Source organism: Haplochromis burtoni, unplaced genomic scaffold (assembly GCF_018398535.1).
Source record: "Haplochromis burtoni strain Fernald_Lab_line unplaced genomic scaffold, NCSU_Asbu1 Contig_110, whole genome shotgun sequence".
NCBI classification, from domain to species: Eukaryota; Metazoa; Chordata; class Actinopteri; order Cichliformes; family Cichlidae; genus Haplochromis; species Haplochromis burtoni.
This window is the reverse complement of record NW_024582471.1, coordinates 688568-714959: the sequence shown is the minus strand read 5'-3', so window position 1 is coordinate 714959 and position 26392 is coordinate 688568. Positions and strand designations below refer to the sequence as shown.

The 26392-nt window shown below is 40.9% G+C and overlaps 1 protein-coding gene across 1 annotated transcript; it reads left to right on the top strand.

The window, feature by feature from the left end:
* Positions 1-967: 967 nt before the first annotated feature.
* On the top strand, positions 968-26392 carry gpr83 (G protein-coupled receptor 83). The gene is made up of 4 exons (XM_005928241.3): positions 968-1513; positions 4161-4286; positions 22017-22150; positions 24667-26392. The coding sequence occupies exons 1-4, from the start codon at positions 1091-1093 to the stop codon at positions 25382-25384; spliced, it is 1401 nt and encodes a 466-aa protein (XP_005928303.1). The 5' UTR covers positions 968-1090; the 3' UTR covers positions 25385-26392.

The window sequence follows — 26392 nt, the reverse complement described above, 5'->3', positions numbered from 1 at the left end:
AAATGGTTCTTTAAAGAACCATGAAGACATCTGAAGAACCATTTAAGAACCATAATTTTTCTGAGTGCAGTGTAGGATGCATAGGCCTCTTGTTTGGTTTCATATGACATCGTACATTATACTCTTTCATAATTGCCGCAGTTTCAGTGCAGATCAAACAGACACACTTCCCCTTGAATTCTTTGAAGAAATATTCACTCTCCCACCGTGTCTGAAATTTTCTGCACTCACTTTCTACCTTTCGCTTCTTTGGTTCTGCCATGTTTAGTAACTTGGGAGTAAATTTCTTCTGTGATTGACCTTTTTGGTGGAGCAACTGCCTTGATCAACAACAGCTCCCCCTGGTGTTAAAACTAAGAAGTGCAATACACTCAAGCAAAAGTTGAAGTGCGGGCCATATTCTATTCTATTTATAAAATTACTTGCGGGCCAATTAAAAATGGACTGCCCGCGAGCCGGAGTTTGGACACCCCTGCCCTAAATAAACAAGGAACCATATTTGGTGACTTCACTGACCTTGACTGGCAACATATACCTGAAAAATCTTCGAAAGAGCTTATACAAGTAAAAAAAGCAAAGTCCTTTAATATCATCTAAGAACACACTGGGGTTTAAATTACGAATTTCCAAGTATTTAACAGAATGCTCTAAATGGTCGAAACGTTTACAGGCCATCAGCTTAAATGTCTGTTGCCAAAACAATTCAATTATAAACCACCAGGCGGTTTAATTTGGCACGCATGGAGACCCGACGCAGCCTTTGAATTGCAAATCAGCCAGCGTCACCCTGCATCACCCTGCAGGTAAACATCTCACTAAGAACGAATCAATAAAAGCACAGAAGGAAGGAGTCTCTCTCCCTCCCTCTCTCTCTGCTACACACAGACACACACGCGACAGTCTGAAGCTTTAAAAACAGCAGCCTCTCCTGCTGCTGAGTCGCTTCACACAACTTGTTGCCCACGCTTCAGCCTCTCTCCTTTACTCCAGTGACACGAATGACAGAGAAGCAGCTGCAAACCTCTCATTCTCTCATTAAAACTACAGGCAGGGGGATGCGATAATTACACTGATAATAATAATAATAAAAATGACAGCAGTGTGTGTTTGGCTCTCCGTGGTCCTCTGGATGAGCCGGGCAGCAGCGGGACACAGAACTAACGACTCTTCACTTTCGGGAGAGGAGATACTTTCTTTCGCGGAGCGTTTCATGAACGTTTCGGGACAGAGAGGGAACGCGAGTTCCGGATTGTTTCTCCTGGACTTTGATGAAGGTCTGCTGGAGGGCTGGCGCTCTCTGGCCAGCAGCGGCGGAGAGTCTCAGGACAGGGGCATCAAGGCGCTGCTTGTGGCAGCCTATTCCCTCATAATCGTGATCTCCCTGTTCGGGAACACCCTGGTGTGTCACGTGGTGGTCAAAAACAAGCGCACCTTGTCCGCCACCAGTTTATTTATCCTAAACCTGGCGGTGGCTGATATCTTCATCACAGTCCTCAATACACCCTTTACTCTGGTAAGACCACTGTGTGTGTGTGCGCGCGCGCGTGTAGGTGTGCATGTGTGTGTGATGGGTATGGCAGCTCTTATCTTCACACATAAATGTTTTTTTTAATAACAACATTTGTTATGTCCTGCAATAATTAAACTAAGTCAAATTAGGGGAACCTGCTCAACACTCCGAGCACTGCTCCAAGTTCTGTATTAAACTGCTACCAAAAGATGGCGCTAGTGGTGTCATCGTGATGCCTCTCTTTGGCTGGCTGTGTTGTATTATATATCTCATGTGTGAGTGGGGTAGTTACTTTAAAGCAAAAAATATCACACCCTGTTTCCATTACCAACTTAATATTAAAAAACCGCTTCATAGTTGAAAGTGTTTTTAGCTGGGAGCTAAACCGTCCCGTGAGGTAGAAAACTGTTTAGAAAAATGAGCATTTAATAGGTTGAAAATGTGTCACTCCTGCTTTGAATCATCCTCGAGCCTGCAAACTCACAGCTGACACTGAGTTTGAGACTTTGAATGCATGAAATTTATTTATTAAAAATGCTGCTTTAATCAGACGTGGGCAGCCCACCACCTCCAGCCTCCGACCTCATGTTGGAGTCCACGAAACAGAGTGCGTTTCTGAATATATGCTAATTGAGTCTCTCCATGCAAAGGATTTTTTTTCTAACAACCTAACCTACTTAGCATTTTTTTCAGTTTGGACTTGTGTTTTTGACATTTGTATAGTGAAACCCCGACCACATGGAGTATTTTTCCCTTCCCACTCCTTATATTGTTCAGCAGTAAAGTGTCACGCATATTTGTCACACTTAAAAATTCAGATAATCAAACAATAATATTAATATTATATACAGATAACCAGAGTAAACACAAAATGTGTGAAAAGTAATTGCCCCCTAAACCTAATAACTGGTTGTGCCGCTCTTGGCAGCAAGAACTGCAGTCAAGCATCTGCAAAAACTGGCAATGAGACTTTCACTCATCGCTGTGGAGGAATTTTGGCCCACTCTTCTTTGCAGAATTGTTTTAATTCAGTCACACTGGAGGATTTTCAAGCATGAGCAGCCTGTTAAAGGTCATACCAAAGTATCTCAATTGGATGTAACTCCAGACTTTGACCAGCCCACTCCAAGTGTGTGCCAGAGTGTTTTGAATCATTGTCTTGCTGCATTACTCAAGTGCACTTAAGCTTCAGGGCACAAACTGATAGCTGGACATTCTCCTTCAGGATTTTTGAGCCTTTATGTTAGTTTTGGTCAACAGTGTTGTTTTTTTTCTTTGGAACTCTCCCATGGATGACCTCTCACCTAAACTGAGACAGGTGAGGCTGACAGTTCTTTAGATGTTTTTCTGGGTTCTTTTGTGACCTCCTGGATGAGTCTTTGATGTGTTCCTGGAGTCATTTTGGTGCACCGGCCACCTCAGCACTGTTCCAGGTTTTCTCCATTTGTGGATAATGGTTCTCTGAAGTGACAAACCCCTAGAAATGGATTTGTAACCCATTTCAGACTGATAGATATCAATGACTTTTTCACACAGGGCTGGTCAGGTTTGGAAAACCCCTTTACCTTAATAAATGAAATCACTGTTTAATAATGGTGTTTTGTATTTACTCGGATTATCTTTTTCTAATGTTAAAATTTACTTGATAATCTGAGATCAGATTATCAAAGAGATCACGAATGGGACAAATAATCTTTCAAGGCACTGCAAATGACAGAGAAAGAGAAAGCTTGGTGTTTGTGTATTAGTGGGGCTGGAGCAGCAGCTCCAGTTTGAGGACTGGCATGTGTTATTACGGAGATAAAAAAAAGAAAAGAAAAAAGCTTCACCTTGAAAGAGCCCTCTGTGGCATGCCAGGCAACTCAATATTACTCTCCATTCTTACCTACCCCAAGGATCACTAAACAACTCCTGCCTCACACACCCTCACCCCACCTTCTCTCTCTCTCTTTCCGACAGATTTTCTTTCAGCACTTTTTGAAATAGTGCACTTAGGCTATTTAGAACATTTGATCATATGTGCCGAAAAATCTAACACGATGGCTGTATCCTGCATGACCTGTACAGCATGTGTCACTGTAACTGTGATTATAAACACTAGAAGAAGCAGGAGCACACCTCAAGTGGGGATGTCTGACAGTGCAGGCTATAAACTGTAATCTTGTGTTACAGGTGCGTCTAAAATTGCTCCCATCTTTGCTGACATTTCCTCACCTGAATCAGAGCAGTGTAAAAGGTTGCTATGCTATGAAAGCCTCCAATGGAAAAAAAAATCTATAACAAAGCAAAATGTTCCCCACATGGCATACACTATTTTTAGGGGTCTACACTGAACTGCAAGAAAATTACTAATAATTCTGATTTGTCTCATTGGTGCACTAGTATTCCAGAGCTGTTACTTAGAGTTAAGGCTTATTGTTGCTGTGGGAACTGGAGTATGAACATAGTTAGCTCATGTCTGTTTAGTGGCTGCTAATCATTATAATCATAATGAGAAGTACTCTAGAGAAGTACTCTAAGAGCAGCCATGCTCTTAGAGTACTTCTCATTTTTGCAGTTTTAAAAGTTGACGTTCCTCCCAGTGTGTCTACCTGATGAGACCGTTGACATTTCTCATTTTGGCCTGCCCTGTGTTTGTGCACTCCTTTAGGTCCGCTTTGTGAACAGCACCTGGGTGTTTGGAAGAACTATGTGCCACATCAGTCGCTTTGTACAGTACTGCTCACTGCACGTCTCCACCCTCACGCTCACCGCCATTGCGCTGGACCGACGACAGGTTTGTCTATAAGGGAGTTGGGGGGATGAATCTGTGCAATTTTTCAAATTTTAAGGATACTTAGGAGCTTCAGAGAGTCTCTGTGAGTTCTATGATGCACAAAAGCAATGGTAAAACAGCAACAGTTGGTGAAAAGTATTTGAGTATAAAGCATAGTAAAGACAGAAAATTATATGCTGGGAAGTCACCATTTTCATATTGTCAGCACCAGTGTTGGGACTAACGCGTTATTAAGTAACGCGTCACAGTAACTACGTTATTATTGTGGTAACGAGCATGGTAACTAGTTATTATGCCAAAACCAGGAACGCGTTACTCGTTACTGGGATTTAGATAGGGTCGTTACTCGTTACTTCGTGTGGTGGCTATCGCGGAGTTTCCACAGATTCAGTAACATTAGCAAGTGGTGGAGGCCCGCAGGTGGATGAGGGAAAGGGGAGGCAGAAGGAAAAGAGACCCTCCTTTTTTTCTGGAATCAACACTAAGAGTACACTAGTTTGTGACCCCATGAGGCTCAGTTTGTGTCTCAGTCTTTATTTTTATTTTTATTTGTATTTATTTTATTTTTATTTTACTTACTATAATAAATCAAAGAAGCAGACAAAGTTTATCTATGAAGGGCAATTAGTGTGTGTGTGTGTGTGTGTGTGTGTGTGTGTGTGTGTGTGTGTGTGTGTGTGTTTGTGTGTGTCCTTGCTGCACTTGCAGCATTGCTAGCAAATGGTCAGATGTGCGTTTTCGCTCTGCATCAGTCAAATTCAAACTGTAATGCTTAAACACAGCACTCTACTCTTTACAAAGTAGGCACTCACTCTTCCTGACTTAAGTGGTTAAATATACTACAATCCATATCTTGTTAAAAACTCTATATTTATTTTTTAAATCCGAGCTGAAATCTTTCAGGACCAGCAAACTCACATCTCTCATAAATGTCAGTTCCAACACATTTATAGTGAGGCTGAATTAATTTGCACGCATGTACATAAACTGTTTTATGATTTCCCACAAAAATTGCAAAAATAGTCATTCTCTGATGGGAAGTTTATCAAAGACTCTTAAGTGTATATTTATTTACATTTGAATTTTAATTTCCCATTGACCTCCACTCAATGGGACAACCAATGGACAGATGTGATCCAAAGGCTTTACAATGCCCAGGTGAGTCAAATGTGTTTACTACCAGGTCAAATTTCAACAGCATTCTGTGCTCTCATTGGTGGATGTTTCAATCACTTGCCTGGAAAATGGAAAAGTTTATCTTGTGCCCTGCCCACATTGTGTCACTAGTAGTTCCTTTGCCCTTTGTGACTTGAAGTTTTTCAACTTTCTATGGTCTGGGAAGGCTCGCAGCATTGTTACATGTTGTGTTGTCGGTGTGATCATGCAATTCAGAGTTGATTTGAATTACAGATATGCACATTATTTTCTTTGTTGTTCCAAGTCACAAGTTTTTGATTGGGTTGGTATTTGACCCAACACAAGATTTTATCCAAACTTTTAATATCCCAAATGCTACTATGCATTCAAAGGCATAAATAAAGTAAAACATCCAGGGCAAAATGACATATACTCAGGCAGCGCAGCAGCATTCATGAGAATCTCAGCTCCTCAGCAACTGACTGTGGTAGAAAGGCAAGGGGGAGTGGAGTGGAGATGCCATGAGCAGAAAAATCAATATTTTATTTAGTTTGATGCAGGTTGTTAAATCTCTGATATTCAGAACATATTTAAAAGAATGTATTTCAGAAGTAAAATGAAAGAAAAGTGAGGTGTTGCTGTGGAAGAGCATACATTGTTGATAGCTGCATTGGTGTTAAGAGGGGGTTTGTTTTGTTTGAATTTCAATAAGGCAGCGAATTTAGTCAATTTATTTAAAGAAAGCAAAACATGCCTCTTGTTTTAGAGGAATGTCTCAATGAAGACAAAACATCTAAATTGCTTGGTCAATTTTGCTCAGGTGGCACCTATATACATCTGCCCCGCTTGTAGACTGTTGGATTAGTCATAAATAACACAGTAACACAGTAGACATGCAGAGAGGAGCTTTTTGAAAATGTCAGGCTGCAGGGGAGTTCATATCTTTTCTTCTGAAGACTCGCAATTTTCAATAATGCAGTTTCTCAAAGGTCCAGTTGCTTTGGCCACCTCTTGGTGCTTACCTGGGAAATCAGTCAAATAAATGACGTCATCTGACCTGCATTAGATAAACTGCTTTACACGGTGTGATTATTCAACAGTGACATGGACTGTTGAAAGTTAAAATTAAATGTGGCTTTCTCACCAGCAGCACGAGGACAGAAATAAGTTTTTCTTAAGTTTTTCTTAATGCAGTTTTTATTAGGATTAAAATTGACCAAAAACGATCTGCTGCAACATTCGGAGCCATCAGTGGGAGAAGAGGAGGAAAAGGGATGATGAGTGCGAAGTCTTTAAAATTAAACGAATATAGCATCGGGGTTGCTTATAAGCAATAAGAACTATCATACAGAAGACAGAACAAGCAAGGCCTTTTTTATAGTTCTTTTATCTGTAATTGTAGAAACTACCATTGTTCTTAGCCACCTACACATTACACCTACAGGAGCTGCTCAGTAGGTATCTGAATTTATAACAGACGCAAATAAAAACTGAAAAAAGTAAAGACGGGAAAGAAACACCTTTTAACCATCTCATGAGTGTTAAGGTTGCATAGTTTGTCCAGCAGAGAGCACTCTGCAACCTGTTGGCAACAGGTGTTTGGAACCAACAACCAGCTGATCTGAGAGGGCGGAGCGCGAATAAGCCATTCACAACTTGTTGTGGCATTACAACTAGATTATTTTTAAACTGCACCGTCATATCATTTTATTATGGATTCATAAATAACTGCACATGCCAAATATTAGAGAAAGCTGTTTATTATTTGTGTGTCCTAAAGAAAAAAAATCTACTGATATTCACACCTGATGTTCTGTGGTTCCCAAACGCTGATAACCGCACTTTTTGTTTGTGGAAACAAAGATTGTTATTGTGGAATATCTAGGAGAGAAGAATATTCACAAAGTGACTAGTTGTTGTGGAGCGGTTAGCACAACAAGAAGCTCCTTGGTTTAAATCCAGTCTGAAACCTTTCAGTGTGGAGTTTACACTGTGGGTTGGTACTTTAGCTTCCTGCCACAGTTCAGAGACACGCATGGGTTTGGCTGACTATAGGTGTGAATGGCTGTCTGTCTTTCCTGCAAAAGATTGGTGACTCGTCCAGTATGTACATGTCTCTTGCCCAATGACTACTGGAATAGACTAAATATGGTCATATCACACTGATTTTGTGTATTATCAGCTCCACTGCTCTGTCAGTGCCTCAAAGTTAGTGCAATAACCATAATTTTACATATGTCAGGCTTGTGACAGCAGGAAACAACTGGGCTTAACTTTTCGAATTTTTCTGTCAGAAACGCAAACCCATGACACACAGCAAACACACAGGTCCTGCCATGTCCTCCTCTGTCGCATTTAGCTATCACTCCTATTGGCGGTGCAAATACAAACAGGAAAAAAAGAAGTATGTAGCACCCCAGGCAAAGCTTATTAAGTGAAAACTGCAGAAAAAAAGACTAAATCCTAGTGCTTTGTGCCAGAGGAACCAAGAGTCCGTACAGGATACAATCGAATTTGGTTTGCTTATTATTACAGCTTTTCTCCCTCATCTTTTCAAACCCATATCTGAACAGAGGACAGAACATCAACCTCATCCAACAAAATAGTCTGCAGTTCTCATGCCAGGATTTTAGCCTGAGGCTCACCAGAGATTTTACTGCCCAGTTATTTTTTGTGGTGCGGTTTCATTAGTAGCATACAGACATTTGATTTAAAAATGTAATATTTTTTCATCTTACAAAATGTGAAAATATTAATTATAACTTTGAAGCAAAGTAAAACTTAGAAAAACTCTGTGAGCATACAGATATGAACAGAAAGTTGGTGTCTGCTGAGAGACTGAAGTAAAAAGGTTTTCTTAGCTTAATCACTTGCGATGTCCCTCCACTACTCCTTTCACCGTTATGAAATACTCAAAGAAACTATGAGCTTCTTGTGGAAAAAAAGGTCCTGGACAGACACCATACCCTGAACCCACTGCTCCACTCCTCCCCTGCAGCCGAGCCACCAACCACACCCCCACTTCCTGACTTAGGCTGCGGACCGATCCGGCCTAGCCTATTCTCCCCCTCCAGCGAGAGCGGAAATGACCACCTCTGCCCCTGGCCTATGGACCACTTTGAACTTAAAAGGCTGGTGAGCCAGATGCCACTGTGTGATCCAGGCATTAGCATCCTTTATGTAATGGAGCCATTGCAGTGGGGAGTGATCCAAACAGAGCTGGAAGGCCAGCACCGTAGAATAATGACGGACGCACCTGCTCGCTCCCCAAGTGGTACCCCAGATACTGTACCTCCCTCCGTCCCACTGCACACTTGTTTGGTTTGGCCGTGAGCCCCGCCTGCCTCAGGAACTCCAGGACGGCAGCCACCGCTTCATATGCTCCGCCCAGGTGTCACTGTGGATGATAACGTCATCCAGGTAGGCAGCAGCATATGTAGCCTGTGGACACAGCACCCTGTCCATGAGGCGCTGGAAGGTGGCAGGACCTCTGAGCAAGGCAAACGGAAGTGTGTCGAACTGGTACAAACCATACAGAGTGGAGAAGGCCGTTTTTTCCTTGGACCGTTAGATAAGAGAATCTGCCTTGGTTAAATCCAGCGTTGTGAAAAAACGAGCAGTGCCTAACCGGTCCAGGAGCTCGTTGACCCGGGGCATGGGATAAGCATCAAACTGTGACACTTCGTTCACCTTGCAGTGTCAACACAGAACCATATAGGCCCATCTTTCTTCACCACAAGAACTATGGGGCTACACCAAGCACTGTGTGTCTCTTCTATTACTCCTAGCTTTAGCATTTCAGCCAATTCCTTTTGCACAATTTGTCTTTTGTGCTCAGGTAACCTGTTGTGCCGTGAACGCACCGTCACACCAGGGTTTGCTTTTAAAAATGGTGCTCTATGTGATTTGTACAGAGAAGGCAAGGGGGAGAACACATCTGGAAACCGCTGTTGTAATGCAGAAACATCCACTCTCTGGGCCTGTACGAAATGATCATCACAATGGAGGGAGGCAGGAATGGTGGAATTTGGCACCTTCGGCCCCAAATCACACAGATATATCACCTCAACCTCCTTAAAACATAGAGAAAGCCTGAAACTGCTTCTCTAGAGAACCTGCTTAACCTGTTGGGCCGTGAGCATACCGTCCTTAACCAGGCTCACTGAAGAAGTAGTTTCAGGCTCACTACATACTTTAAGGAGGTTGAGGTGATATATATTTGTGTGACTCCTCCCTATCTCACCGTACGACTTCACAGTCAACGTCCCCCACTAGCTGTGTGACCACGAAGGGTCCTTGCCACTTGGCGAGCAACTTTGAGCTAGAAGAAGGGAGAAATACAAGCACTTTTTCTCCCGGTGAAATTTGTGTGAGTTTAGCCCCTCTATTGTACAGGTGCTGCTGACATTCCTGGGCCTGGAACAAATATTTTCTTGTGATAACCTTCCCAACGTGTGCAGCTTTGCTCTCAGGTCCAGGACTTATATTGAATCTCTTTCTTGAACTTACGAATCATGGATTTTAACGTCTTATTCAGCCGCTCCACCAGCCTGTCAGTCTCAGGGTAGTCCAAATAGATTTAATTCCCAGCAACTGTTTGTAACCCAGTGAGTTTATACGAGTCAGTAATGCACTACAACATGTTATTGTTAATTGGGATTTATCATTACTCTGTTAATCAGTGAGTTGAGCTAAAGTAAATCAATAGTAAAAGATAAATAATATAAATATAAGAATAAAACCCCAAAGAGTATATTTAACACCCCTACTGGTTAGGAAGGAACAAGCCCCGCCTTCCCCTGCTCTGTACCGTCACATGTGCTCAGACACAGAGAGAGACGGAGGTGCACGAGACCATCGCTGATTTTCAACGCCAAGCTTGTTGCTGGAAAATAACTATTAACTTGATAAATTGAGCAAATATCCATACCGGAGATCTGCATGGACCTTGAAGAAACGGACCTGATTTGTTGTGAACATTTTGGACTTTGAAACCATCGAGATCTGCACGGGAGCGGATGAAGTGGACAAGATCCTCTCTGAGAGTTGAACATTAGAAGTGTGCTGGCTAGGTCTTTTATGGGATCGTGAGACCTGGATTTCTTCCTGACGAGGAAGATGGCGAGCCTTTCCCTTTGAACCGAACCGCAGCCATTCCAAGTTGGCCCAGAAGGGCAGGTTGCTCTTCTCTCATGAACAATTGCAACAGTGCGGTAGGACGAAATTGCACCAATCACAGACTTTTGACCTATTGGATTTGACTTGACTGAACACTGACTATTAACTCCGGCAAGACTGACATATCTGAGCTCAGATAGGATTCTGATTGTTATTATTATTGCTGTCACTGTATTTTATTTTATGTTTTCATTTCTGTTTATGAAATGCTGTTAAATTGTTTCTAAATAGTTTAATACAATTCATAGCAACTTTACCTGTGGCTCCAGTCATTCTTCTCCACGCAACTCACTTTATCCGAATCTAGCTATTGGCCCATTCTCTCCATCTTACTTTAACTTCCCCTACCCTGTCCTGTACTTGGCTACATGTTGATTTCTTTTACTGTGTGAGACATGAACGGTGTGCCCTGGTTAGTCAGTATCTCTTTCGGGATGCCGACTCAGGAGATGGCCTGAAACAGTGTCTGCGCCACACTCTTTCCAGAACTGGTGTGGAGCGGCACCCGGCATTCAAAGGCTTGTCACGAGTCACTTTCAGGAAATGCATGTCAAGCTATATTGGACAAACCCCAGCCTAAAAAGCCCAGTGGTCAAATGATAAGAAACTTGTCACGGTTCTGAGTCATTTGGATCCAGCATTTTGAGTTCTCATGTTTTGGTTTGATTTTGTATTTTTGGTTATTTTCTTGATATTGTTGATATTTAGTATGTTCCAGCTTATTCTGGTTTAGGTTTAGCTCTGCCCGTGTAAAGTCCGTGTTTCGTAGTCGGCGTCTTTGTGAATTATTTCTTGTTTTATTTTGAGGGATTATGTCTTATGTCAGTGTGTCTAGGTTCGCTCCATTTGTCTCATTAGCCCTAATCGCTCCCAGCTGTGTCTCCCTCCTGTTTTCCATTCCCTGATTACTCCCTGTGTATATAAGCCCTGTGTTTGCCTTTGCTCTCTGTCGTGTCGTACCCTTAGATTGTGCCTCTGTTCGACGGGTTCATTGTTTCAGTTCATGTTTTGTTTCTTCGCCAGCAATAAAGCTGAAGTTTTCAGTTACAATTCAGTCTCCGGGTCCTGCGTTTGGGTCCTCATCTACGCTGCCCGCACACAGAACCCTGACAGAACTGCTGCAGGGGTTACATATTTGCTTTCATTAAGAAGTACAGTGAAGTTCAGCCATGATGCTGACTAGACTAATAAGTACCCATCTAATTAAATCTGAGGTCAGTAGTTCAAGATTCATGATTAGATTTTACCTATATTTTTATTAAATAGTAAATTAACAAAAGACATACTGTTTTTTGTTGACTTGTTTGATTTAACTCCTTAACACTTAGTGTACCATATTTGATACATACAGTTTTTTTTCGTGAGTTTTTGAGAATTCATCATCAGTGTGATTTTTTTTTTCCCCCTCCTGAAAAACCAAAATAAATTGCGTAATACATTTTTAAAGGATTTTATTTTATTTTTTTAAAAATCCAGATGTAGCAAATACAATACAAATGAAAAGTCATTCATGGAAATTTCTCAGATGATTCAAAATATTAAAATTTTCTGACAATTATGGGGACCGCTGCTTTAAAGGGTTAAGCAATAAAAACAACTTATTAGTTAAAAGATCATGGTTTGGATTAAAAAACAGTTGTTGTTTTTTAAAAATAAAAAGCTCTGCTGTCTTAGTTGGCATGGTGATGGCCCCTGCTTTTTCTGCTTCCTGTGGAAATCCATTACTTACAAACTTGTGCTCACTCTCACCAACAAATGTGACAGTTCGTTTCCATGAATGCGAAATGAATGCAAACAAAAACAATTTGCTGAGTGTGTGTCCTGAGGCACAACCAACAGGTTTCTTATTGTTTTTTGTTTTTTTTTTAAAAAGAAGAACGAAATAAAAATGTCTGCTTTCACTGTCAGATAGGATTTAAAATGTCACTCCCTGTAAAAATGGGCAATGGCTGCAATGTTTATTACTGGAGCTTTTCAAACATCAGACATCTAATTTCCTTTATGTAGTGCATTATGGGAGCCTAGTGTCCATCAAAGCCATCTTAAAAAGTTAAACTAAAAGAGTACTTAGGGTGTCGGTGTGGTTGTGTGCTAAGGACATTTTTAGTTTTTTATTTTTTTCATTTTCCAGGGTGAACACACCAAACATTCAAAACCTGATTAGAATGAATATTAAATATGGGGGTGGGACACAGCTACAGTGTGCATCTCTCAGTGTGCTGTCAATGCTGGTGAATTTTAGAACTCCAAGTAACATGTGGTCACATTGTGCGCTTTACTTATTTTTTATGCTTTAAATGTTTTTCATTTGTAATTTTGTTAAATAAGGGTCCTAACTCCTGGATTCAGTGATAGATCTGTTACGAAATCAGTTTCACCCCGGTTCTTTTTTTTATTCCTCGAGGCATCCAGAGACAGCACCGGACTCAGTAGTCATTTTCACAAAACCTTTATTCATCTTCAGTTAAGCATGCATCTTCTAGAAGGGGCGATGTGCAAGGCCGGTGTCCCTCTGCAAATCTTCCACTCCTTTGTTTGTTACAGTCAGCTTTATAGAAGCGACCCATCATAAAACCCTCATGGTGTACTGCAAACTCTGTGTTTGTGTGTGTATGCACCAGCACGTGAGTGCCTGTGTGTGTGCGTACCCGTGTGTGTGTGCATGTGGGTGTGTGAGTGTAACAGTCAAAGCACTCTGTGTTTGTGTGTGTGTCTCTGTGTACGTGACTTCCTGATGGTCATAAAAGTAATCTCCTTACCCAAGCTACACCAAATTCCTTTTGACAACATACAAAAGCTAAACCAAACTAAAACACACAAACAAATCCTTCCCTATTCCTCTGATCTATTGCTGGACCCTCTCATCTAAGCAAATTTAACACATTATATTCTAATAATTATTTTCTTGTACTCACAGATCCTTCATGGAGTGATATCCCAAGTTACACCACAAGGGGGCACCACCTCCTGAGTACGACAGTTTAGTGTGGTACTAGCTTTTGTCTTCAGACTTTGGCAGAAGCCAAAAAAGGAAAGCACACTATATACCTTACTTGTTCTTTTCGGGGCAAAATGTAACCTGTTCGCAGACCTTACGTTTGGTTCTGGTACAGATCCTTGGGGACTTGTCCAGGATCTGCTCTCCTTGTTGGTCATGAGCTAATCCACAGTCTACAAGACATGCGACTGATAGAATTGGTGGTGCAATGTAGCGTGAGGAGATGAGCTGTTTGTGGGAAGCAAGCTGGGACTAAACAAAGAAGACGAGATGTACCTGAAAGTAAACAGCTACAAAGGAGCGAGGAAGTTGTTGTCATGGCAGACTGCAAGAGGAAGAGCCCGCTTCCCCCGTCATCTAACAGGCTTTTCCAGATTCCTTCCAATATTGTGCCTGTTTCTGTCAGTAATACTGCACAGCTTATCTGTGGAGATGTTGAGGGGTGCTTTGATCATATCCACACTTTCATGTACAGCAAAAACTTGCTAGAGGTATAAGATATTATCATTGAGGTTGTTCAGTCTCAAAATGGTGTGATCCTACTTACTGAGTCAAATGTAAATGTAGAGTCACTTTTCACACTCGTCACTGCCACTTCAAGGAGAAGGCATCTGACCGTGTCACTCTTGGTATCCTGTTGGGGGTGTGGTTTTGTTGGCTTCATTAAGCAGCAAACTCCAGGTCACACTCGGGAGGTTTGCAAGCTGTAGGTGAATCAAATGGGATGAGAGTTAGCATCTCAAATTCTGAGGTCATGGTATCCCAGGTGGACCATTTGAGGTTTTGTTCATGAGTGAAGAGAGAGATGAGCACAAGATTGACAAACTGAAATGGTAAAATATAGGCCGAGGAGCTTGGCATTTGTGAATAAGTCAGAGTGGAGCCTCTATTCCCCCACATTGAAAGGAGTCAGTTAAGGTGGTTTGGGCATCTGACAAGGACGCCTCCAAGGTGCCTCCTATTTGAGTTGTTTTAATCATGTTATGCTGCAAGGAAGCCCTGGGGCACACCGAGGATATGCTGAAGAGCGTACATCTCTCGGCTGGCTTGGAAATGCCTTGGAGGTAGCCAGTGAGAGGGAAGTCTGAACCTGCTGAACCTGGATCTAGTTTTTGCCTTGGCATCTGCCAGACTCACTCTATGCTTGACTTGTCAATAGTAGTGCTAGTAGGCAATAGCAGTTTTGTTTGTACAGCACCAATCCTGTACATATAAATAAGTTGACAAGTTCACAGACTATTTTGCAGGTGTCTCCAATAATTATTTAAAGTTAGTCACTGTAATCTTATTTCTGCTATCTCTGCAGGGTTTCCCACTACACAAATGTGCTTTTATCAGAGTGCAAATCAGCATTACTGTAATCCTGTCAACCTATGTGGAAAAAATTTAACAAATTAAATGCTGGTTGGTGTTTATATTATTTGAGTTTATATTCCACTTTTTTCGGATTTTGGTAATGTGAAAGATTACCTCCAAGATGCATTTTCTGTACATTTGGAACACATGAATGTGAATAAAGAAAGACTTGGCAGAGGCGAGAGATGAAAACACACTATCCACTTTACCTGTTCTTTTCAGGGAAACATGTGATTTATTGGTAGGTATCATAATAGAGGCCTGTTAGAATTTGATGGCAGAGACATCAAGCATTCTGTGAAATCACAGAAGTGTGTGTACCTGTCAATTACAGCCAGTAGAAGTGTCATAGCCTTAAATGGTTAAAGCGTTTTTCCTTACGCTTTGGGCCAATTCTAAGACAACTAAAAAAAACCTGCAAAGGACAAGACTGTGACTGGAGTATGTCTAAGAGCAGTGTTAGCCTCTCTGTCTCCACTCTGTCTCTTATTTTTAGGCATGAAGAGACAGCAAGGTGTCACAGTCTGGTGGTGGCAGACTGTATTAATTGTGAAGAGTGGACCCAAAATGCAGACACGAAGGAACTTGGACCAAAGCTTGAGTATTAACAAAAAGCGAGCCGTTTAACAAGGCTGGTAAAAGGTACAAAGAAAAGGCAAGGCAAACTGAAGTAAACTAACATCAACCTAAACTGGGAGAATTAAATAAACAACAAGGAAAAACCTAGACATGAAACTTGGAAACATGACATGGCATGGCATGGCAACCTTGGGGTGAACAACAGACGACCTGACAAAGAATGAACAGAAACACAGAGACTAAATACACACAAGGGTGATTTGGGGAAGTGGAAACACATGGGGAAAGAGCTAGCACTGGTCTGACATAACGAGACAAAGGAAGCAAAGCTGACTACACTGACATAGGACACAGACCTTCAAAATATAACAGGAAACATGTGACGCAGACAAGACAATATAACCTTGACAAGATAAGACACGCAGCATGAAACACAAAGGGCAAAGGGAGAGGGAAACTTAAATACAGCGGTAGAAGACACAAAGGGAAACTAATAAACAACTTAGCTACCCTAAAGAACTCAAACATATCATCCAAATAAACTAAAACTCAAAACGCTGGGTCAACAGACCCAGGAAGGTGACAGCAAGGGCCACTTTTGGACTACTGTCTAAAAACAAAGCAGCAGATCAGACTGTGCTGCTGAACTGGCTCATGAGTTATTTAACATATTCAGCTTCTCTCTATCTCTGTGCTCTGCAGCTTACTGCCTCAAAGAATCCATTAACATACATGTGACCCTGCATTAATGGCTTCAAACCAACAGTTCTAACATCTGTGGTCACTGAGTCATTCAAGGATCACACTTGCATACCTGAAAACCTGATCAGCTCCGCTAATGGACCCCTAAAAGTGTGTATACAGGGCCAACAGACCTGCTTACGATGCAGTGACTCATCACAGTGCTAAAACTTGGAGTTATCTGTTTATATGCATTTCCTTTGTGGACTTTTACCACCTGAAATCCCGTTAAGCTTCCATAACAATCACTGGACATGTATATTGACCCTCTACATCATAGGTGTCAAACTCTGGCCCGCCATACCAAATTACTATTAGAGCTGGCCTACTGGTATTATACAGCTAATATATATATTGTTTAGTTTTAAGCTTTGCTTGTTCCATATTCAGTTTTTCAGCAAAACGTGTTTGAGTCCATAAGAAAAGATTCATTCTTATATCTGGAGGAATAAATATATTTCAATAAATATTAACGTTAGCCCGCAAATTTGTTCCAGTTTTGAATTTTGGCCCACTGTGTATTTGAGTATGACACCCCTGCTCTACATCATGAAAAGTATAAACAGCATCTTAATAACTTTAGGGCACATTATTAAAAACAGCTCTGATTAAAAAAATGTGACATATGCTGCTGGTAAGTATATTTTTTTCTCTGAATCGTGACTCTATATATCTCACTGATGAAGCTGAGGGAGTCTAAATATTACCCTCTAATATTCTTAATTAACAAAGCCACAAGCTTTGTGATATTATTCTGTTATCATATGTTACCTTATATATGTAATCAAAGTAGTTGAAGTATGATACTGCTGTAGATCATATTATACCCTTTAACATAGAGTGTGTGATCAGTATGTAGTCTTAGTTTGCAGTATACTTCTGACTTAAAAGAGTGTGAAAATCATTAGATCTATTGGATTGACCTGTATTACTAGACACTGTTGAATGTTTTACACTGTGTCTTGACATTTCATACTGCTGAATCATGAAGAGAATGTTGTGTGCAGAGGACCTTGTGCCGATAATAGAAGAGACAGACCACATTCCACACCCCCACCTTTCAGAAGAGCAGAAAGACAGGGAGCCGAGGTCATAACTTAGGCGCCGTAAAAGAGAAAGAATGTGAATATTTAGGCTTTTACGACTAGGTGGGGGCCACTAGAGACTATAAAAAGCTGAGCAACCCGTCACCATTTTGAGACTTGCTGTGACCCTCTTCAGGCATGTCTCCCCATCATGATGGTTCTTATGCTCTTAAGTGTTGAATTGTATGGAAATAAATGATTGTTGATTGAGCATTTATACACCGAGTATTGTCCTTCCTTCAGCCCAAAGATTCAAAGAATTGGGAGATTTCAACAGCTTCTTGTGGTTCTTGTTTTTGCTTTAAATGCATTTAAATAGTATTTCTACATCTCAACAGTGTTTTCTCATTCTAATTGCAATATTTCAATCATTAATTTATATGCCATTCTCTTTGTCACCAACTTTGCTCCCAGCTGTGGAAAGATAGGAGCTGTGCAGTCATAAGTTTGTGTATGCCTGTTAGTTCAAGGGTTATTCAGACTTTTTAATTTAGTACCCACATGGTAGAGCAGCACTAAAGACTTGAAAGCTATGTGCCCTATACGCCTGCTGTTCAAATGCTGTTTCTATTTCTGATATTTGGATAATCAGGAGATTGCTGACTTAGATGGAGGGCAGCTGAATGAAGGCCCAGTATGACATAAAGATCATTTTGACCTGTGAATCATGCAGCGCTACTGCAGTACAGCGTGAGAATAAACATATGGAGTTCGATGTAACAGGTTCTCTTTAAACAACGCAGAATGTTTTTGGATTGCCTAAAATAGCCACCATGTGACAATGTCTCAACCAGTTTTATGAGACTGTGACTTGTATTTACTTTCAGTTAACAAGTGAGTTCAGTGGTACTGCTGGCATACAGTGGCATATAACCAGCAGTGAGACGTGGCAGGTGTGTGAAGTTCCGGTTTTTCAGTGGAGAGGGGGAAATGACTCACTTGGAAATAAGTGACATAATATTTTTATATTGTGAACTCTGGTAAATGAGTTTTCCACTGACTGACCTGTGCTGCTACTGGTTCTAAGGTTTACTGCATTTTGTGGGTTTAGTCAGTTGCATCATGTTGTATGTTACTTAAACTGTCATAGGTGCTATTAAGTCAGTGCTTAAAAAGACTGGACCTCTTTATGTCCATATAGACATTTCTCCTCTCATCCAAGAGGCTTCTTCAGTTTAAAGGAGAAAGAATACTCTTTCAAGGATGTCAGTGCTCAAATTTTGGACCAAGGTGGCAATCTATGACCTCTGTGAATGATCATAGTTGAACAGAGTTGGTGACTTCTGACACCTACAGTGCAGTTTTGAGATCTGTTTCCAGGCATTTCAACCCTTACTCACATCTACCTCGGGTGACCTCGGTAGCGAAAATGATTGTCGAATGAGGCAAGTTTCCTAATGAGGCTGTACACTTTGGCCCTAGTGACAGTAAAACCTCGGCTCGTGTGATGGACCACCTCCAGAGAGTGTCATTGTCTGGGAAGACTCAGGGTTTTTATGTTTGTCTTCCTTTTCCTCTCACTTGATTTTTTAGTTTTCTTTCTCCACACAGGCGAAGTGGTGGGAAAATGCTTCCATGGGTCATCAGGCGTGGCCCTCTCTCTGATTCCTTGTTCTGAGTCTCCTCATCATCCAGAGTATTTAATGGCTGAAAGTATGGCAGATCTTCGTCAGATCGTTACACCTCCCATGGTGGTAATTAGGCTATCCATGTTTGCTTTCCATCCGAGTTATTTACATTTATTAATTTCATTTCTCCCTCTGCCTTTTTGGAGTTAACTCCGTGAACCTGATTTCTTACTTACCTGCATCCCCTCCAAGTTTCACTCAAGACCCCAGCCACACTCATAGCCATGCTCCACGCTGCTCGCCTTGCCTCTCTGGGTGCCTGCTTGCTGTTCCATCAGACCATCCACAATTCACATCTCAAAAATCTGAAGTAAAACTTATTTATCTTACCTTCACTCTAAAGACAAAAGATTCTTAAGAGAATCAGAACAGCTTAGTGATTTGTCCAATAAACCTTTTAAAACTGTGAGCTAAGACTGTGTTTTGAGTCTGTCCCCTGCATTAATAAGATGGGGGGATAATCCTCACAACAGTTATCGCTCTGGCTCATGGATGAAAGGTGAAATGCCTTGGTGAACCTTAAGAAGTTGCCATCTTTTCAAGCACTAATAAAATTAGTGCAAAGGTAGAATTTGTCCTGGCACTCATTAGCCATGATGAAATAGGCACTTATTCAGGAAGCTATTTTGAGACATTATCTAAATTAACTTTAATATCAGTAGTCAAAAGAAAATGGAAACACATGTGCAGACTACCCAGTAAAACCTGATTTAAAAAAATATACCGTAATATTAAATGCAGACTTTGCCCAAAATATAGTTTTAAACTTTTTTCTACCTCGTATGTCTCTACTGCTACTCATGACCTCATCTTTAAATAACCACAGTCTGTCTGTGTCATTGTTACCACAATGCTGCACAATAGCCAGTAAGACCTGTACTTACTGTCCCACGCACGTTTGAATTCATTACATAAGTCTTTACTCACACCCCTTCAGTGGTACTCGCTAAATGCTGAAGAATCAGAATCAGAATACTTTATTAATCCCGAAGGAAATTAGGGGAAGTACAAATACTGCAACTTTATTGACATCTGTATGCACGAGAGTGATGACAAGAAAATAAGGATGCTTGCAGAGTCTGCAAGTGGCACCATGGGATGACTTTACTTTCACTGATAAATCCTCCGGAAGGACTAGCAGGCAGCAGTAGATGAAAAGTGAACTGACTGATGGCATATTTTATTGTATTAAACTGCCTGTAAGATTTTATTAGTCAAAAACTGAAGGTGTTTGAACACTGTTTCAGAAGGTCTCAGTCCACATTAATGATACTAAAATGGCTTATTTATCCAAAAATCTAGAAAGTTACTGTGGCAAAAAAAACAATATTAACGCATCGCAGAGTAAAAAAAGCTAAGAAAGGTAAACAAATTACACTGAAGATGTAGTTTGGGAGTAAGAAGACCTTTTTGCCTCACAGCAAGGTCTTAGGTTCAAATCCAGTTTGCATGGTACTGTGCACTTGCTGCTTACACAGTTGGAGCTGGAGAAACTGGAGAGTGGGGTTTAGCTTAATTAGCAATTCTAAATTGGCCGTAGGCGTGAATGTGAGTGTGAATGGTTGCATGTCTCTGTGTTAGCCCTGGCAGATTGGTGTACCTCTCATCTCACCCTATGACAGCGGGGAAAGGCTTCAACTGAATTGGATAAGGGGAAGGATGGTGTAATTGGGTAAAAGATCATTTTTTGAAAAAGCGATTAAACAAACCGAAATTTAAATATGACAAAATGAAGAGCTTGGGTCTAAAATGAATACAGGCATTATTGTGTGAGATGGTAAAGATTTTCTCTATGTATCCTAGTGGCAGTGGAGCTGAAGCATATATTAGAGAACGTGTTCAGTTGTATGTCCAGTAAGTGGTGCAGAGGATCCATTAGTTATGCCATAACTCCTGGGTATACAGCACATTTAAGCTCTGCTTAACCACAGTAGTTAAAAAGAGCCTTTAAAATATGCACAGATGTAACAGTCGGCGAGTGTGGAAAAAGTCAGTTATGAAAGTTTCTTTGGGTGTGGTCCAGAAAAACATCAAATAGAAGGGAGTCATATTAGAGATACGAATACCAACAATTACCTCTGCTGCAGAGAATGACTTCATCAGAGCTACCAGGCTCAGAAATTGCCAATCACCACAGAGTAGAGCGCACATAAATACTTCCCAGAGTTTAATTAGCAGGCACATCCAAACGTATGGTGTTCAGAGGCGATTGTACAAATCAGGCCTTCATTGTTGAATTGCTGCACAGAAACCAGCACCGGGGGAGAACAGGACAATTATAACTGCTCGGTCCGAGAAACACGAACAACTTTAGTTTGATGAGCCAAAATTAGAGATTTGCTCCCAGCTGGCATGTCTTTATGAAACACATTGAATCTCCATAATATGGGTCCCAAGATAAAGCAAGAAGGATGAGATCCTTATTTTGAGTGGGATTGTATTTGTGTTTGCAGCAGCTTAATGAGCCAAACCATCTCTGTACACTTTGCAAGGACTTTTTGACCAAGAGGCAGCGTGACTGCCTAACTTGACCAAAATAAAACTTTAATTCAAGGAGGGAAAAAAAGTGTATTTCAACAGTTATGTCATGCTTTTTGTTGTGGAGAAGGCACAGTATCTGGCCAGTATTTTTAATCTTATTGAACTGAAGTGAACAAAAAGCTTTTGTTTCCTTCCCTTTTCACTTGCTCTCCTGACTAATCTGTGTATCAGGGACATTTTGCCTCCTCACTCACACATCTGCTCATCACTAAATACACACCAAGACCTTCCTCTTGTGACATTTTATTATCTTCCGTTCCACACTGTAGTTGGCTTGTAGTATGGCACAAACAAAAACAGCCAGAGGCTGAGAAACAGCAGTTGGCTATACTGCAATACTACGCTGTTTTCGACTAGTTGGAGCCACGCTTGTAAAAAAACATACTCTAATCTTTCTTTCTACTTCCCCGGGCACAGACTGGTGATTGATATTGATCTGAAGTGTATGCATTTGCACTGACTTTGATCTGTGTGTGGTGATTCTCAGGTGATTTTGCATCCTTTGAGGCCTCGTATGTCTCCTACACAAGGTGGTGTTTGGGTCGCCGTCATCTGGATAATGGCCAGCTGCTTCTCCCTCCCACATGCAATCTACCAAAAACTCCTGACCTTTACATACAGGTAAAATGATTCACAGTCATTATGTAGAGGCACAATTCAGTGAGGTTAGCTATGGAGATGGAGGTTCTCTACTTTATGTACTGATGGATGTGGAACAGGTTTGCTCTGTGTCAGATTTAAAGGGAAAAAATCCGAAAAAGAAATATTGGCCTGATTTAAAAAGAACGAACTTAGTCACAAGAGTTACAGAAAGTAGGCGAAAACAGTGGCCAAAAGTCGACACAACAAAGTCAAAGAAGCAAAATGAAAACTGGAATGCTCAACTTGGTAGCACAAAAGCAGTCTGGCAAATTGGAAGAGCTACACAGGAGTTATATCTACAAAGGAGACTGATTAGCTAATTGAGAACAAGTCACACGTTCCCAGAGTTCAGAATTCAAATTGTGTGCAAGCAGAAATTAATCGTATACAAAGAATTTCTTTTTTATCTCTTAGTATTTTACTCTGTGAAAATGTATTCATCTGTGCACTTTCCCTTTTCACCCAGTTTTAGGCTCTTATCAAATTTTTATATGCATTTTACACACAGTGTGGTTGTTTTTTAACAAAGAGCATCAAATTCCACTGGGCTTTGACTTACATACTAGTGAGAATCAGAGCAAACACAGATGAAGATTTGCCCTTAAATACACCAAAGACTTTGTGGTTGTGAGCCTTCTGTGGGGTGTGAAGCAAGATCATGGCTGAGTTCTTAATGAATTCATTAACTGGTGTGACCAGTTTTTCCTCCAAATTAATGTGGATAAAACCAAAGAAATGTTTGCAGATATTTTTCAGAGGTCCCTTCCCCATGCACTCATGTCTGATTAAAGGGGAGGAAGTGGCTTAAGTATTACTAATATATGCACTTGTATCCTATATTTCCTGCTCTGATGAATGTTTATCCATAATTTTAGTATAAAATTAAAAAGTCATACACAATATGATGAATAACTCTTTGGTTTTAAAAAAACCCATCAGATAACAATGAAAAATGAAGAGCTAAAATAACTTTAAAATAACTATGAACTAATAAACTCAGTGGATCAGAGACAAATGTTGTTGTTTTTTTAATTCATACTTCTCTATGAAATAACAATAGCCAATGATTATTAATATACAGTACTGGGTAAAGGCTCGAGCTGCACCACCAGTCAGACTTTCTTGTAAATTTAATTTGGATATTGGCAAGGCAAGTTTATTTATATAGCACAATTCAACAGCAAGGTGATTCAAAGTGCTTTACAGAGACATTAAATAACAAAAACAAATAAAAAAAATATTATTATTATTATTATTTTTGTTCAAATGCAGCTGAGAACAGGTGATTCTTCAACCTGGATTTAAATAAACTGAGTGTTTCAGCTGATCTGAGGCTTTCTGGGAGTTTGTTCCAGATATAAGGAGCATAAAAGCTGAATGCAGCTTCTCCGTGTCTGGTTCTGACTCCGGCTGATTTTTCACTCATTTTCAGTCCAGTCCTTGTACCTGACCATTTTCAGAGGAATGTTTGTACTTGTTACTTAACACGGTACTATGTATCATTCAAACATATAAAGGAACCTTACTCAACAGATGACCCAGAAGTGTATCTATACATGAGAGACATTAAGAACAAAGAACCAATTTTCAATTGTAATTTTAGGAACTTTATTTTATTTTAACCAGCACCCTGTCACAAAAGTGCATCATGTGTTTTATTTTCTTTAATTGAATTTGTTAAAAATGGCAAAAATAATAATATTTGATAGACATAAACTACTATTTTTGAACTAGTAATGTGATTCATGGTGTGTCCTTAAAAAGATGTGGAAACTGGATGAGAGTTTAAAAAAAAAGTGGCAGGCCTAAAAAAACCCATCTACAGCAGATGAGTGTCAAGTCCTTAAAAATAGGAAAATCTCCAACAAAGACCTGCTGCTTTACTGTTCATGACCTGAGAGATGCATGTGTCCCTTTCAGTTTCACTGAAGTTTATTAAAACCTCATGAGAAAATGGAAGGGTGGCTGTCAAGAAGCCATTCTTGCTGAAAGGATAAGGGTGATTTGGCATGCCACATTACACCAGACCTGCACTGAAAATCAAGAAATCCAATCAGAAATTTTGGGTTCAAATTGATGACTTATAGAAAAACACTGTAAGTCATGGATTGGCCTCTCCGGCGCCCAGGCATCCACATTATTGAAGCAGGCTGGGATCATGGTGACAGAACAGCCAACATCCAAAGAGGTGTTTTGAATGTCCTTCAAGAAGCCCGGAGAACTATTCCTGAAGACTACTTATTGAAATGAGAAAAACCTTGCCCAGAGAGTTCAGGCTGGGTTAATGAAAGGTGGTCGTACAGTCAATCATTGACTTAGAAGCTGGTTAGAATATTACAGCTTCAGGGTTTTTTTTGCCATATATAATTTGTATTTCCATTTATGTTTGCACATGTTGATAAATCATTTTACTTATTTCCCATTTTTCCTGACAAAATATAAAGATTTCTGCACAGTACTGTAGTATTTTCTGTCTTCTGTCTTTCTCCTGACAGTAAGGAGAAAGAGCGAAGCCTGTGTGTCCCAGACTTCCCAGAGCCGTCAGATGTCTATTGGCAGTACATTGACCTGTTGACCTTCATATTGCTTTACTTGCTGCCCCTCCTCATCATCACTGCCTCCTACACCATAGTGGCCCGTAGACTGTGGCGCCACAATGCCATCGGTGACACCACAACAGCTCAGCATGCCACGCAGAGAAGGAAGCGCCGGAGAACACTGGCGATGCTGCTTCTGGTGGTCGGAGTGTTTGCCGTTTGCTGGTTTCCCCTCAACTGCTATGTGGTGCTGCTGTCCAGCCAGGCCATCCATTCTTCTAATGCCCTTTACTTCTGCTTTCACTGGCTAGCTATGAGCTCCACCTGCTACAACCCTTTCATCTACTGCTGTCTGAACCCCACTTTCCGTCAGGAGCTCCAGCTCCTCGTTGACAGGTGCAGGAAGAGACGACGGGCAGTGGTCGGCTTGGACCCGGAGCTTCGCCCTGCAGTACCTCACGCTCCATGTCACAGAACTGCCTGGCCCGACAACCAGGACTCCTCGAGGCCAAGGAACGTTTGGTCACACCCGGTCCAAGCTTCCTCACAGCAGAGTCACCCTTCTTCAAGTCAGTCCCACAACCTGAAAGATGCACATGTGCTTTTCACTGCCCGGCAGGCGCTCACAGGGAGGACCGACATCCTCTCAGTGGAGCCCATTGTGGCTGTGAGCTGACTGGAGACAATCCTGGACTGAACTGAGTTGTTTAACCTCTCAAGCCCCAAGCCTAACTGATGTCCTGCCTTTTGAGGTTAAATCTCTTCTAGGGCTTCATCAAATAGGGCAGAACATTTGGTAATCTCAGATCTGTAAGTCTGGGCCAGTAATTTCAAAAGCAGCAGGGTGTGGAGTGGCTTTTGTGGTGACTGTGAATTGCTGAAAGATGTGACTTTTTCTCCCCTGAAGCTTATAAAACAACCGCTCCGCGTTCACACATGCTTTTTCTCTTTTCACGCCAGTTTTTTTTATTTGATTTCCCTTCCTGATGTTTGTTAAAAACAATGTCCCCGAGCCTTGACAAATGGATAAAACATTCGTCATGTTACTTAAACATCTTTTTATATTGTATTGTGATGGAAAAAAACAAGAAAACCTTCACAGACTGGCTGGCAGGGTAGCAATGAAGTTCAGTCTCTGTGAAAAAAAAAAAGTTCAAGTTTAACAGGATCAGTTACTGTAAGATATGTCTTAACAACCTTGGTTTACCATTCAGGACACAAGGATGGATTCTCAGAGGGAAACTGAACCCACCTTAGCGTGAAAATATCGTCATATTTATCCGCAGACCACCTGAAATCCATCCTGCTGCAGTATTTTTCCTTGGTTTTCCTTTGATTTGCTGTCATCTAGCCAGAGGATTTGTAGAATATGCACAGAGGGGGAAAAAAGAAACAATTTCTATCTTTCTTACACCCGAAATTGAGTTAATCCAAAAGTGATTTTGGGTTGTGAGAGGTGAAAACATTAAAAACAAACTATCAAGGATCTAAATAGCACTGTGACATGACGAGAAATTGATGTTATGTTTGTCTCATGCATACACAGGTCAAAACAGGAAATGAAAAAAGCTATCATTAATAACCTTTTGATTGATTTCTTGTATTTTCAAACTAGAAGACTTCTCATCCCATATTTTTCTTTCTTTCATATTCACTGCAATGCTCCAGTAGGCACCGCACAGTG

What these genes read in the sequence shown, in the direction of transcription:
- gpr83 (XM_005928241.3), top strand. Translation starts at nt 1,091, where the DNA reads ATGACAGCAGTGTGTGTTTGGCTCTCCGTGGTCCTCTGGATGAGCCGG. An exon ending in TCAATACACCCTTTACTCTG is followed by an intron (nt 1,514 to 4,160) that starts GTAAGACCACTG and finishes GCACTCCTTTAG; the next exon opens with GTCCGCTTTGTGAACAGCAC. An exon ending in CTCCTGACCTTTACATACAG is followed by an intron (nt 22,151 to 24,666) that starts GTAAAATGATTC and finishes TTCTCCTGACAG; the next exon opens with TAAGGAGAAAGAGCGAAGCC.